We start from the raw sequence: 15,972 nt of genomic DNA on the forward strand, positions 1-15,972 counted from the left end.
AATCAGCAGGAGCAGCAGCAGCGACCGAGTCGTTGGAGGAGAGCGTCCGCGGGCAGGACGACAGGATCCATCAAATCGGGACCGCCCTGCAGGACGTGATAAATACTCTGCACCGATGGGAGAACAGAGGGGTACCCACACCTCCACCTACCTCACCACCACCATCGGCCAGTCCGCCCATCCAAGCTCCGGAACCCAGTGGGATTCGGCTCTCGCTCCCGAGGGCGTATGATGGCACCGCTGCCGGGTGTCAGGGGTTCCTCCTGCAGGTGGAACTCTACCTGGCCACCGTACACCCGGCGCCCTCGGGACACGAGAGCGTTTCCGCCCTCATCTCCTTTCTCACCGGCAAAGCGTTGGAGTGGGCCAACGCCGAATGGAGGGGGATAGACGCTCCCCCGCCGCTTTCCCCTCGGGTGGATGGTCGAACACGGCCCTGAAGCGGCGGGGGAGCGTCTATTCTACCTCCGACAGGGGAGGAGGAGCGCCCAGGAGTTCGCCTTGGAATTCCGGACTCTACTGGCGGATGCAGGGTGGAATGAGCGGGCCCTCATCGACCACTATCGATGCAGTCTGCGGGAGGACGTCCGCCGAGAGCTGGCCTGCAGGGACACCAACCTCTCGTTCGACCAGTTGGTGGACATGTCCATCCGTCTCGACACCCTGCTGGTCACCCGCGGACGTCCCGAGTGGGGGCCGTCCATTCCACCCTCCAGCACCTCCGAGCTGAGCCCTATGGAGCTCGGGGGTGCTGGCGCTAGAGAGAGGAGGAGAAGGAGCCCGAGGGGGGCCGTCCCCTGCACCAACTGTGGCCGTGGAGGGCACACTGCGGCTAGGTGCTGGGGAGAGTCTCCAGGGGGTCGAGACAACAGGCCACGCACTGGGGAGTCCTTCCAGGTGAGTAGGCGCCCCACTTACCCAGAGCTCTCTGTTGTGCTCCTATGTATACCTGTGAGTTTTCCACAGGTTGCACCTCATTCCCAGCATAAGGCGCTAGTAGATTCAGGCGCAGCTGGGAATTTTGTTGATCGGAATTTTTGTGTAAAGTTAGAGATTCCCCTCCTTCCTGTCAATGCTCCATTCTCTGTACATGCACTAGATAGCCGCCCGTTGGGATCGGGGTTGATTAGGGAGGTCACAGCGCCACTTAGGATGAGTACGCAGGGGGGTCATGAGGAAACTATTCAGTTATATCTGATCGACTCTCCTGTGTATCCAGTGGTGCTGGGGCTTCCCTGGTTGATTACCCATAATCCCTCTATTTCGTGGCAACAGAGGGCTCTTAAGGAGTGGTCTGCCCAGTGTGTGGGGCGGTGTCTGGGTGTTTCCGTGGGGGCGACCTCGGTGGAGAGTCCGAACCAAGTGCCCGCAATGCACATTCCCCCTGAGTATGAGGAGGTAGCACTCGTGTTTAGCAAGGCGAGGGCGACGCGATTGCCACCTCATAGACAGGGGGATTGTGCGATAGACCTCCAGGCAGGAGCAGGCGCTCCGCGGAGCCATGTGTATCCTCTGTCTCAAGAGGAGAAGGGGGCTATGGAGACATACATAGCCGAGTCTCTGAGACAAGGATACATACGGCCCTCCACTTCCCCTGCGTCCTCGAGCTTATTTTTTGTGAAGAAAAAGGAGGCAGGATTGCGCCCGTGTATTGATTACCGTAGTCTCAATCAGATCACTGTGAAATACAGTTATCCACTCCCTCTGATTGCGACTATGACGGAATCATTACACGGAGCGCGTTTCTTCACAAAACTGGATCTCAGGAGCGCCTACAACTTGGTGCGCATTAGGGAGGGCGATGAATGGAAGACAGCATTTAGTACAACCTCGGGTCATTACGAGTATCTCGTCATGCCATACGGGTTGATGAATGCTCCTTCAGTCTTCCAATCCTTTGTGGATGAGATCTTCCGGGACATGCAGGGGCAAGGTGTGGTCGTGTACATTGACGACATTCTAGTGTACTCGTCTACCCGAGCCGAGCATGTAGCACTGGTGCGCCGAGTGTTGAGGAGGCTGTTGGAGCACGACCTGTATGTCAAGGCAGAGAAATGTATGTTTTTCCAGGAGTCTATCTCCTTTTGGGGTTATCAGTTGTCCGCGTCAGGGGTGAAGATGGAGGTTGACCGTGTGTCAGCCGTGCGTAATTGGCAAACCCCAACCACGGTTAAAGAGGTGCAGCAGTTCTTGGGTTTTGTGAATTACTACCGGAGGTTTATCCGGGGTTTTGGACAGGTGGCAGCTCCCATAACGTCTCTTCTGAAGGGGGGTCCGGTGCGCTTGCAGTGGTCAGCTGAGGCGGACAGGGCTTTTGGGAGACTGAAGGGCCTGTTTACTTCGGCTCCGGTGCTGGCGCATCCGGATCCCGCTTTACCATTTCAGGTAGAGGCGGACGCGTCTGAGGCCGGTATAGGGGCCGTGCTATCGCAACGGTCCGTCACGCCACCTAAACTCCGCCCCTGTGCTTTTTACTCCAAAAAGCTCAGCCCGGTGGAGCGAAATTATGACGTAGGGGACAGGGAGCTGTTAGCCGTGGTACAGGCCCTAAAGGTGTGGAGGCATTGGCTTGAGGGGGCTCAACACCCTTTCCTCATTTTGACTGACCACCGTAACCTGGAGTACATCCGGGCAGCTAGGAGACTGAACCCTCGCCAGGCTCGGTGGAACATGTTTCTAGCCCGGTTCGTATTTAAAATCACGTACATCCCTGGGTCCCAGAACTGTAAGGCAGACGCCCTGTCCCGGCGGTATGACACAGAGGAGAGGTCCGTTGAGCCCACTCCCATACTACCGGAGTCTTGTCTGGTGGCACCGGTAGTGTGGGAGGTCGATGCTGAAATCGAGCGGGCATTGCGTACCGACCCTAGCCCTCCACAGTGTCCTGTGGGTCGGACGTACGTTCCGCTCGAGGTTTGGGATCGACTTATTTATTGGGCTCACACGTCACCCTCCTCTGGACATCCAGGTATTGGCCGGACAGTGCACTGCCTTAGCGCTAAGTACTGGTGGCCAACGTTAGCCAGGGATATGAGGGTTTATGTCTCCTCCTGCTCGGTGTGCGCCTAGTGTAAGGCGCCCAGACACCTGCCCAGGGGGAAGTTACAACCCCTGCCCATTCCACAACAACCCTGTTCTCACCTCTCGTGGATTTTGTTACAGACCTTCCCCCCTCTCAGGGGAATACCACCATCCTGGTCGTTGTGGATCGGTTCTCTAAGGCCTGTCGTCTCCTCCCAATGCCGGGTCTTCCTACTGCCCTACAGACCGCTGAGGCACTATTCACCCACGTCTTCCGGCATTACGGGGTACCCGAGGATATAGTGTCTGATCGAGGTCCCCAGTTCACCTCCCGAGTCTGGAGAGCGTTCATGGAGCGCTTGGGGGTCTCGGTGAGCCTTACCTCGGGGTACCACCCGGAGAGCAATGGGCAGGTAGAACGAGTGAACCAGGATGTGGGTAGGTTTCTGAGATCGTATTGCCAGGGCCGGCCGGAGGAGTGGGCGAGGTATATTCCCTGGGCAGAGATGGCACAGAACTCTCCGCCACTCCTCCACCAACCTAACCCCTTTCCAATGTGTGTTAGGGTACCAGCCGGTTCTGGCACCATGGCATCAGAGCCAGATCGAGGCCCCTGCGGTGGATGAGTGGGTGCGGCGCTCGGAGGAGACGTGGAACGCTGCACACGTCCATCTGCAGCCGGCCATCCGTCGACAAAAGGCGAGCGCCGATCTCCACCGCAGTGAGGGGCCGAAGTACGCACCTGGAGATCGAGTCTGGCTCTCGACCAGAAACCTACCCCTCCGCCTGCCCTGCCGGAAGCTGGGTCGGCGGTTTGTGGGGCCTTTTAAAGTCCTGAGGAGGTTGAACGAGGTGTGTTACAGGTTACAACTGCCTATTGATTATCACATTAACCCCTCGTTCCATGTGTCTCTTCTCAGGCCGGTGGTAGCTGGTCCACTCCAGGACTGTGAGATAGCAGAGACTCCTCCGCCCCCACTGGACATCGAGGGGGCTCCGGCGTACACAGTTCGGTCCATCTTGGATTCGAGACGTCGGATGGGGGGTCTCCAATATCTCGTGGAGTGGGAAGGGTACGGCCCGGAGGAACGGTGCTGGGTGCCGAGGAGGGACATCTTAGACCCGTCTCTCCTGACTGAGTTCCACCGTGGTCATTCCACGCGCCCTGCTCCGCGTCCTCCTGGTCGTCCCCGAGGCCGGGGTCGGCGCACGGCTGGAGCCGCGCGTCAAGGGGGGGGGGTACTGTCACGGTTTCGGCCGAGGCTGCTCCTCCTCCTTGCTCTGGCAGGCTTCGGCGGTCGTCGTCCCCGGAGTACTAGCTGCCACCTTTGTATGTTTTCGATGTTTGTTTGGTTTTGTCTTATTTGTACACCTGTTTCTGTTTAGTGTTAATTATGTGTCCTATAAGTTCTCGTTTTGTTAGTCGTGTGTTGTATGTAATTGTTCCGCCTGTCAGCAGGTGCTGTGATTGTTTTGCTCCATTGTTTGGAGAGTTTTCGCACTTGTGTGCGCGCTTATTGTATTTTGGTGTTTACGCACGGTGTGCGTAATCGCTTGCCTCCGGGCTCTTTTGAGGCCCGTTTGTATTTTGTTGTCGTCTACTAAAGTCTGTTGGACGAAGCTTCTGTGTCCTGCGCCTGATTCCTGCACCACATCCACATTCAGCATTCTGACAATCCATCATTCCTTCAATTCTGACCAGTTTCCCAGTCCCTGCCAATGAAAAACATCCCACAGCATGATGCTGCCACCACCATGCTTCACTGTGGGAATGGTGTTCTCGGGGTGATGAGAGGTATTGGGTTTGCGCCAGACTTTTTCCTTGATGGCCAAAAAGCTAAATTTTTGTCACATCTGACCAGAGTGCATTCTTCCATATGTTTGGGGAGTCTCCCACATGCCTTTTGGTGAACACCACATTTGTTTGCTTATTTTTTTCTTAAAGCAATGGCTTTTTTCTGGCCACTCTTCCGTAAAGCCCAGCTCTGTGGAGTGTACGGCTTAAAGTGGTCCTATGGACAGATACTCCAATCTCCGCTGTGGAGCTTTGCAGCTCCTTCAGGGTTATCTTTGGTCTCTTTGTTGCCTCTCTGATTAATGCCCTGCTTGCCTGGTCTGTGAGTTTTGGTGGGTGGGCCTCTCTTGGCAGGTTTGTTGTGGTGCCATATTCTTTCCATTTCTTAATAATGGATTTAATGGTGCTCCGTTGGATGTTCAAAGTTTCTGATATGTTTTTATAACCCAACCCTGATCTGTACTTCTCCACAACTTTGTCCCTGACCTTTTTGGAGAGCTCCTTGGTCTTCATGGTGCCGCTTGCATGGTGGTACCCTTGCTTAGTGGTGTTGCAGACTCTGGGGCCTTTCAGAACAGGTGTATACAGTGGGGGAAAAAAGTATTTAGTCAGCCACCAATTGTGCAAGTTCTCCCACTTAAAAATATGAGAGAGGCCTGTAATTTTCATCATAGGTACACGTCAACTATGACAGACAAAATGAGAAAAAAAATCCAGAAAATCACATTGTAGGATTTTTAATGAATTTATTTGCAAATTATGGTGGAAAATAAGAATTTGGTCAATAACAAATGTTTCTCAATACTTTGTTACATGCCCTTTGTTGGCAATGACACAGGTCAAACATTTTATGTAAGTCTTCACAAGGTTTTTACACAGTGTTGCTGGTATTTTGGCCCATTCCTCTATGCAGATCTCCTCTAGAGCAGTGATGTTTTGGGGCTGTCGCTGGGCAACACGTACTTTCAACTCCCTCCAAAGATTTTCTATGGGGTTGAGATCTGGAGACTGGCTAGGCCACTCCAGGACCTTGAAATGCTTCGTTGAAATCCTTTGTTGCCCGGGCGGTGTGTTTGGGATCATTGTCATGCTGAAAGACCCAGCCACGTTTCATCTTCAATGCCCTTGCTGATGGAAGGAGGTTTTCACTCAAAATCTCATGATACATGGCCCCATTCATTCTTTCCTTTACACGGATCAGTCGTCCTGGTCCCTTTGCAGAAAAACAGCCCCAAAGCATGATGTTTCCACCCCCATGCTTCACAGTAGGTATGGTGTCTTTGGATGCAACTCAGCATTCTTTGTCCTCCAAACACGGCGAGTTGAGTTTTTACCAAAAAGTTATATTTTGGTTTCATATGACCATATGACATTCTCCCAATCCTCTTCTGGATCATCCAAATGCACTCTAGCAAACTTCCGACGGGCCTGGACATGTACTGGCTTAAGCAGGGGACACGTCTTGCACTGCAGGATTTGTGTCCCTGGCGGCGTAGTGTGTTACTGATGGTAGGCTTTGTTACTTTGGTCCCAGCTCTCTGCAGGTCATTCACTAGGTCCCCCCGTGTGGTTCTGTGATTTTTGCTCACCGTTCTTGTGATCATTTTGACCCCACGGGGTGAGATCTTGCGTGGAGCCCCAGATCGAGGGAGATTATCAGTGGTCTTGTATGTCTTCCATTTCCTAATAATTGCTCCCACAGTTGATTTCTTCAAACCAAGCTGCTTACCTATTGCAGATTCAGTCTTCCCAGCCTGGTGCAGGTCTACAATTTTGTTTCTGGTGTCCTTTGACAGCTCTTTGGTCTTGGCCATAGTGGAGTTCGGAGTGTGACTGTTTGAGGTTGTGGACAGGTGTCTTTTATACTGATAACAAGTTCAAACAGGTGCCATTAATACAGGTAACGAGTGGAGGACAGAGGAGCCTCTTAAAGAAGAAGTTACAGGTCTGTGAGAGCCAGAAATCTTGCTTGTTTGTAGGTGACCAAATACTTATTTTCCACCATAATTTGCAAATAAATTCATTAAAAATCCTACAATGTGATTTTCTGGAAAAAAAATTATCAATTTGTCTGTCATAGTTGACATGTACCTATGATGAAAATTACAGGCCTCTCTCATCTTTTTAAGTGGGAGAACTTGCACAATTGGTGGCTGACTAAATACTTTTTTTCCCCACTGTACTTGGCAAGCACAGGGAGAATTGCTGCATTGTCCATTTGGTCAGAATCCTAACCACAGTGATGTAATGACCCTTGACTTTTGAGTACCAATCCTGCCATCCGACACACACACACACACACACACACACACACACACACACACACACACACACACACACACACACACACACACACACCCACAAACACATTGTTACTACTGTGTGTTGACAGGTCTTGGACTCGCCTCAAACAGAGGACAGGTCTAATCTAATCTAGGCCATCAGATCAGGTTGGATCTCAGTCAGCCAGCTCGAAAAACAAGACCCAGGTAATCAGATCTCAGCGGGCATAGGACGGAGTCAACCTTAGACACTGATCTAAGGTCAATTTTTATGTCTCCCCCCTAATAGTGGAGGTTATGATTTCGGGAAGATAAGCTGATCCTAGATCTGTGACTAAAGGCAATCAGATGTTATACATCGGCTTCTCTGGCTGCTACAGTGAGAGAATGCTGACCCACATTAAAATACCAGCACACTGTGACAGCATGGTAGTGTTTATTTAACAGATAGCATTTTGGGTTAGGACCCTTGAGCTAACCTTGAACTCGATCTTACCTGGAACCCACAGGGTGAAAGCAAGAGAGGAAGACCCAAGAACACCTGGAGGTGTGGCAGAACAAGACATGAAGAAAGTGGGGTTGACATAGCAACACCTTGAAGGAATGGTGCAGGACAGAAGAGTTTGGAAGAGATTGGCCATAGTGGAGTTCGGAGTGTGACTGTTTGAGGTTGTGGACAGGTGTCTTTTATACTGATAACAAGTTCAAACAGGTGCCATTAATACAGGTAACGAGTGGAGGACAGAGGAGCCTCTTAAAGAAGCAGTTACAGGTCTGTGAGAGCCAGAAATCTTGCTTGTTTGTAGGTGACCAAATACTTATTTTCCACCATAATTTGCAAATAAATTGATAAAAAATCCTACAATGTGATTTTCTGGAGAAAAAAAATCTCAATTTGTCTGTCATAGTTGACGTGTACCTATGATGAAAATTACAGGCCTCTCTCATCTTTTTAAGTGGGAGAACTTGCACAATTGGTGGCTGACTAAATACTTTTTCCCCCCACTGTATATACTGAGATCATGTGACAGATCATGTGACACTTAGATTGCACACAGGTGGACTTTATTTAACTAATTATGTGACTTCTGAAGGTAATTGGTTGCACCAGATCTTATTTAGGGGCTTTTGGAGCAAAGGGGGTGAATACATATGCACGCACCACTTTTCCGTTATTTATTTTTTTGAATTTTCTGAAACAAGTTATTTTTTTTCATTTCACTTCACCAATATGGACTATTTTGTGCACGTCCATTACATGAAATCCAAATACAAATCAATTTAAATTACAGGTTGTAATGCAACTAAATAGGAAAAATGCCAAGGGGGATGTATACTTTTGCAAGGCACTGTACATATAACTAACTAACTACATATAACTAACTAACTAACCGATCTATCGATCTAACATGCCAAAGCTTGCCCTCAAAGTATAGTCCTATAGCGATCCGAGAATGTTTTTTGAACTAACTAAATGTAACTAATTAGATAGCTAACTACATGTAACTAAGTACATTGAATGTAATGATCTCTCTATCTGTCTATCTACTGGTAGTATGTATTTAAATCCATAGAGATTATTGTTTTTCCCAATGAATAACCTATGTATACTGTAGCACTCACCTGGGTAATGAGAGAGACAAATGGCTGTAGTCAGTGGAAAGGTGTGCAGACACTGAGAGATGAGGGAGGGGCAAAGAGGAGACAGTTTGAGGAAGCGTGGTGGGAAGATATATGGAGAAGAGGGGGAATAATTTGAGGAGAGAGAGATAAAGAGAGAGAGAGAGAGAGAGAGAGAGAGAGAGAGAGAGAGAGAGAGAGAGAGAGAGAGAGAGAGAGAGAGAGAGAGAGAGAGAGAGAGAGAGAGAGAGAGAGAGAGAGAGTGAGAGAGAGAGAGAGAGAGAGCTAGAGAGAGAGAGAGAGAGAGAGAGAGAGAGAGAGAGAGAGAGAGAGAGAGAGAGAGAGAGATGGAGGGGAGAGAGATTAATAAAAAGGAGAGTCAGGGATTTTAGGGAGGGTAAAGATTTAGTCGGACAGGGACAAAGAGGACACAGATAAATACACACACACACACACACACACACACACACACAGATAAATACACACACACATACATGCCTGGTGAAAATGCACAGAGAGTATGGTGTTTTATTTAGTTCTGTCCTAATGCACAGTTTGGCTGCAGGCTTATACATGGCACCCAACAAAGGGGTTCTACTGCAGCAGCAGTCAGAATACAATATGTACCACAATCGTGTGATCCCTTCCCTTTTCCGGCCAACCAGCCAACCAGCCAGCCAGCCAGCCAGCCAGCCAGCCAGCCAACCAACCAGCCAACAAGCCAACCAACTAACTAACCAACCAACCAACCATCTCTCTCTCTCTCTCTCTCTCTCTCTCTCTCTCTCTCTCTCTCTCTCTCTCTCTCTCTCTCTCTCAGACTCTAGTCGTATATCTTGCTGGAACCACTCCAATATGGCATCACTGATGTTCAGTTTGTCTGGTCTAATCTTCGTCCCGATCCCGTCTGACGCTGACTCACCCTTTGTTTTTATCCTTTCTCTCCTCACTCTCTTTCCTTTCTTCCTACTCTTTGTCTGTTCCCTCCCTTCCTTTTTCTCTTCTGCCCACAGAATTACTTCAAAGATGCCTGGAACATTTTTGACTGTGTGACAGTCCTGGGCAGCATTACAGATATTTTAGTGACTGAGCTCGGGGTAAGTGAGGAGTCAGGGGGAAGGTGTATATGTGTGGGGGCGGGCAGTGGGAATTAACAGTGCGGAAAATAAAGGGTGTGTCAGCAAGTTCAGCGGTATACATGGACATGGTGTGTGTGTGTCCTAAAGATGGAGAAAGCAAAAGGCAAAGATAGACTGAGTCAGCAGGGTGCAGAGAGAGAGAGAGAGAGAGAGAGAGAGAGAGAGAGAGAGAGAGAGAGAGAGAGAGAGAGAGAGAGAGAGAGAGAGAGAGAGAGAGAGAGAGAGAGAGAGAGAGAGAGAGAGAGCGAGAGAGAAGAGAGAGAGAAGAGAGGGGGACACAGATAGAAAGAGAGAGGGGGCGCATAGAGAAGCAGAGAGAGAGGCAGAGAGACTGTAGTGTACAGGATCTTGCAATGCTCAGTGAAGCATAAACATATTTTGAAAGCCTTATATAATTGTCCCAGTTGGTGGAGAGCAGAGCAGAGAGACCTGGATCTGGTAGCCCAGCCACCACTGACAACACTCAGGAGGCTAACACACACACTTATGCACACACGCACACACACACACACACACACACACACACACACACACACACACACACACACACACACTACTCTACTGATCCGCTAGGCAACCTGACAGCCAATCAAATAACCAGCCTAGAAACAATCTGGCCAATCGGACTGTTCCTCTAGCCAGGCAACCACTTAGCAACCAGTAAGATAGTGAAAAATGATAGCCAATGAGGTAGACACACTAGTTATTCAGGCAGGTAATGTGGTGTGTGTGTGTGTGTGTGTGTGTGTGTGTGTGTGTGTGTGTGTGTGTGTGTGTGTGTGTGTGTGTGTGTGTGTGTGTGTGTGTGTGTGTGTGTGTGTGTGTGTGTGTGTGAGAGTGTGTGTGCTGTAATGCCTTTATAAACCATATTGTGAAATATTAATAATGTTTTTGAATGTTGTGTGTCTCTGAGACAATCCTGCCAGCTATAGCCTTTGTTTACATTAAATGTATCATGTACACTTAAACTCTATCAACCCTGGTCCTGGAGAGCTATATGCTTTTATAACCAGCCCAGCACCAACACATCTGATGAAATGTTTTACTCCTCATCGGGACCTTGATTGGTTGTGTTACTGCTGGGCTGGAACAAAAGCTTGAACATAATGTAGCTCTGCATGACAAAGGTTGGTGACCACAGGCATAATCATATAAATACATCAGATTTTATTTACATGGATATAGTATTTTGACTTAATGTTATATCATGTATATTATGATTACAAAATATCTAAGTGGTGCCAAGAGTTTTTCCTTACTACATGACTTGAACTTAGTTTGTTTCTATCAGTTCTTATGGTGAGGAAAAGCTCCTGTCCCCAGCTATGATCTATAAGCCGTCCTACTAGGTGTTACTGGCAGTGGATGTTAATGGTATAAGAATCAGGTGGAATAGGTTCCTCCTCTCTAAACTGACCTCAGATCAGTCCGAGACACCATTTGATCGAGAGGGACCAGTGAACATGAAAAAACAAGCCCTGTTTTTGGATCAGTCCAATGGTAGTCCATCAAAGCCGCCTTTAATTTGGGTTAACTCAAGTAAAAGCTGTAGCTGCCGTGGCGCTGATTCAAACACACGACTTGACAATCATGTTAGTTTTCCTCGCAATCCAATGGAGGCTTGTTAGTGTGTTGATGTTAAAAGTAATCTCATGTTAGGAGTAATCTCATGTTAAGCGTAATCTCAGAATATATAGTTTTTAACTTCACCTGTTTCCTAGTCGTTGATATCCTGCTGTTGTATGTATGGAGGCAGTGTTATGACTGAACTGAACTCCGTAATATTGAGTGTACATAATGACAATTAATTTCCTGTTTTATCTTTTTTTACATGCTTTCTTTAACTCTACGCTACTTAATGGCAACTACTTCGCCCCTCTCCCTTCTGACGAATCCATCCAATCAAAATGCACTATGTGTCCATCCATGAAACCTGGCCTGGCCAATCGCACACTTTGTTAAATCAACCTCCAAAAAAACGCCGCTATAAACCATGTCATCTGCAACATCCTCATGTAGATGGTTTGTACTTTTTTGGAGATACTTTAATTACTGCATCCATTTCCAGGTGTGGCTGTGGTGATGCATGTTGCTCGACCCCTCACCCTGGCAGTGACCCCTGACCTTTGATCTCTGACCCAGGTTTGACCCGATGACTCGACTGACCTCCTGCTCCCAGTCACCGGACAGAGACATTCGACCAATCCCAAATGGACTACCCCTTGTATAGATCTAAAAGTATCAGATAGGATTGAGCAAATATTTCACCTAGCCTATCTTGATGGGTTCGTTGCCATATTACTGATACCAATCCAATGCTTTCAGATCTACACATGCGCTAAGCCTAGAGGGGCTTGAGGTCAATTTGGAATTGGCCAGTAGTCATTGTCCCAATACCCTTCAGGTTCTGATTCAATACTGTCAAAATGCATCCTTCCTTCCTCCCTTCCTTGAAGTGTTCACAGCTCTGATCTGACTGATCTGACTAGATCTAACAGGTAACTGCCTAAATAAAGGAAACACTTGAGTAAATTAGGGTTCTGGCAGCTGTTATGGTGTGGGGTGCTTTTTCCTGGCATGGTCCACTCAACCCCTTAGAGGGCAAGGTAAACGCAAATAAATACACAGCCTTTCTGAGTGATCCCCTTCAACCTGGGGCGAAGCCTTTCTATGCTGATGGGTGTGGTCTCTTCCAGGATGACAATGCCCCCATCCACAGGGCACGAGTGGTCACTGAATGGTTTGATGAGCATGAAAATGCAGCGGCGTCTGAGACAGCGTATTCCACCATGTCACGTTCGTTGAATGACGGGTCAGACCAAGGCGCAGCGTGATATACGTACATGTTTATTCAACTAAATAAACACACAACAAAACAATAAACTAAACGTGAAGTCCAAGGTAGAACACACAACATACCTTACAAGGAACAAGATCCCACAACTCACTAGTGCCAAACGGCTGCCTAAGTATGATCCCCAATCAGAGACAACGAGCGACAGCTGCCTCTGATTGGGAACCACACCGGCCAACATAGAACTATACATACTAGACAAGCCACATAGAAAAAGCACAACAAGGAATATACACACCCTGACTCAACATATAAGCGTCCCCTGAGTCAGGGCATGACACACCATCATCAACAAAACACCAAATTATGGACTTTCTCATGGAAGAATGGCATCGCATCACTCCAATGGAGTTCCAGACACTTTTAGAATCTATGTCAATGCACATTGAAGTTGTTCTGGCAGTTCGTGGTGGCCCAATGCCCTACTACAACACTTTATATTGGTGTTTCCTCTATTTTGGCAGTTACCTTTATGTAGCTATGTGGTGGAACTCCTGCTCCCACTAATCTGATCATGTTCAATCAGTGATTATTTCAAGGAGGGAAGGAAGAATGAATGTGTTGTAAAAGTATTCTATCAGATCTGTAGTAATGTAGGAAAGGAAACAAGGAAAGGAAGCTGGTCAAGACTATTGGGACACAGCCATTGTCCTGTGGACGATACTCTCACAGTTACTAGACATGCACCACTGCTTCCTTACAAGCAATCACACACACACACACACACACACACACACACACACACACACACACATGCATGCTAGTTTCTGTGAGAGCCATGGGAGTAAGGTGTGACAGGAGTGGACAGAGTGACTGGGTCTAAAGCTTCACCCATGGCAGAATGAGCTACGGTGCATGCTGCCCCACTGCATGTCTCTGGCAGGGATGACACACACGTGTACTACTCATAGACACATAAGTTAAACACACACCCAGACATACATGGCCACTGACCTACAAACACATATACACACATACAACAGTATATAGCAAAATAAATACACGCACATAGGCTTGTGTTGCAATACCATAGTGAACTCTTGATGGGGGCTGAATGTGCCTACTGCCAAGCCCTCTCTAACCCAGAACCCTTCCCTTGGTAGAGGGTTGAAGGACCATGCACATCATAGGACAGTGAACATCACACACATAGTTCACAGTAATCAAGTACAGTTTTATTTGTGTAGTGGTTTTTACAATGCTTTCGCCATTAAGTGCATAATAATTTGAGCAAGACCAAGCCGTATGATTCGCCCTATGAATATGGAATTATAGTAATGCTATCACTGTTATATCAACATTAGAACTTTGTAACAATTATATTTCTAAATATCATCAATATATTTGCAGTTTGTCCTTCAACCCAGAACCCCCCCCCCGCCCTTCTCTGACTGTGACGCAAGAAAGGTTGGGGTCAATTCCGTGTAAATTATTTTATTTCAGGAGGTGACTTGAAATTCAGGAGTCCTCTTAAAGCAACAGTGGACAATTTTAAATTTTATGAATTAACATTTAAAATAAGTTAAAATTGTATCCCCTGAATTGAGTGAACTGAAATGGAATCGACAATGACTTTATAGTGTCACAGGACTAAAACGAGCCAATCCCTTGTGAAGGAGCGCTGTCAGCTTTGCTGTGTTGCGTTGACAAGTGGTTAGCTTGCTGTGATCTAGCTAGCTCCATATTGTGCGGTGGTGCGTTTGCCTTGAGGATCAGTGCATTTGGTTGTATTTATGAGAAAAATGGTTCCCTGCACCCACAACTACTACTACTACTACTACTACTAGTACTACTACTACTACTACTACTACCTACTAACTACTACTACTACTACCTACTGCCCCAATTGGATGACAATGGTTAGGTTTTGAAAACGTATGATTATCCTTTCCCCTGTATTGATTCCTTTCTTCAAACTCCTTGGATATGCCCGAGCCTGTTACAAGCCTTTAATTTTTTGGTTTGCATTTGATTCCAGTTCAGTTTGGTTGCTTTTCTGTTGGTTTTGAATCCTCCTCAGTTTGGTTTTGAACTTTTCCCCTGCTTTTATGGTTTGGTTTGTTTTAGGACAGGAAATAGTTATCTAACGTTGCATGGCAAGTGATAAGCTTCTCCTCTCTACCCCGCACCACCTTTTCTCCACCCTTCTCTCTCTCTCTATCTCTCCCTGCCTCTATCTCTCCATCCCTCTATTCCCCCTTTTTCCATCTTTCCTTCTTTCTACCCCTCACCCCTCCAATTTCTCTCCATTTCTCTCTCCATTTCTCTCTCTTTTTTCTCTCTTTCTTTCTCTCTCTCTCTCTCTCTCTCTCTCTCTCTCTCTCTCTCTCTCTCTCTCTCTCTCTCTCTCTCTCTCTCTCTCTCTCTCTCTCTCTCTCTCTTACTCTTGTGTCTGGTCATACTGTGGGTGTTGTAGAATAACTTCATCAACTTGAGTTTCCTGAGACTGTTCAGGGCTGCCAGGCTCATCAAACTGCTCCGGCAGGGAGAGACCATCCGCATCCTGCTCTGGACCTTTGTCCAGTCCTTCAAGGTAATGCCACACACACACAGCTACACACACACACACACACACTCACACACACACACACACACACACACACACACACACACACACACACGCAAACACACACACAGAGAGAGATCAGCTTTGTGGGGACCTATGAGAATACACCCACACAGACACTAGTAGTAACATTGTGGGGACCTATGAGAATACACCCACACAGACCCTAGTAGTGGCATTGTGGGGACCTATGACAAAATACACCCACACAGACCCTAGTAGTAGCATTGTGGGGACCTATGAGAATACACCCACACAGACCCTAGTAGTAACATTGTGGGGACCTATGAGAATACACCCACACAGAACCTAGTAGTAACATTGTGGAGACCTATGAGAATACACCCACACAGACCCTAGTAGTTGCATTGTGGGGACCTATGACAGAATACACCCACACAGACCCTAGTAGTAGCATTGTGGGGCCCTATGAGAATACACACACACAGACCCTAGTAGTTGCATTGTGGGGACCTATGAGAATACACCCACACAGACCCTAGTAGTTGCATTGTGGGGACCTATGACAGAATACACCCACACAGACCCTAGTAGTAACATTGTGGGGACCTATGAGAATACACCCACACAGACCCTAGTAGTAGCATTGCGGGGACCTATGAGAATACACCCACACAGACCCTAGTAGTTGCATTGTGGGGACCTGTGAGAATAAACCCACACAGACCCTAGTA

General features: G+C 47.8%; 1 protein-coding gene across 1 annotated transcript in view; it reads left to right on the forward strand.

The window, feature by feature from the left end:
* Positions 1–15,972, forward strand: part of cacna1aa (calcium channel, voltage-dependent, P/Q type, alpha 1A subunit, a) — a 136,735-nt gene that overhangs the window by 72,004 nt on the left and 48,759 nt on the right. Inside the window, exons 34-36 of the mRNA XM_045210994.1 lie at positions 9,732–9,815; positions 11,877–11,879; positions 15,128–15,244. Of these exons, the coding sequence (XP_045066929.1) occupies positions 9,732–9,815; positions 11,877–11,879; positions 15,128–15,244 (204 nt within the window). The remainder of the gene's footprint in view (positions 1–9,731; positions 9,816–11,876; positions 11,880–15,127; positions 15,245–15,972) is intronic.

This window comes from Coregonus clupeaformis, chromosome 35 (assembly GCF_020615455.1).
Source record: "Coregonus clupeaformis isolate EN_2021a chromosome 35, ASM2061545v1, whole genome shotgun sequence".
In the NCBI taxonomy this organism is placed as follows: Eukaryota; Metazoa; Chordata; class Actinopteri; order Salmoniformes; family Salmonidae; genus Coregonus; species Coregonus clupeaformis.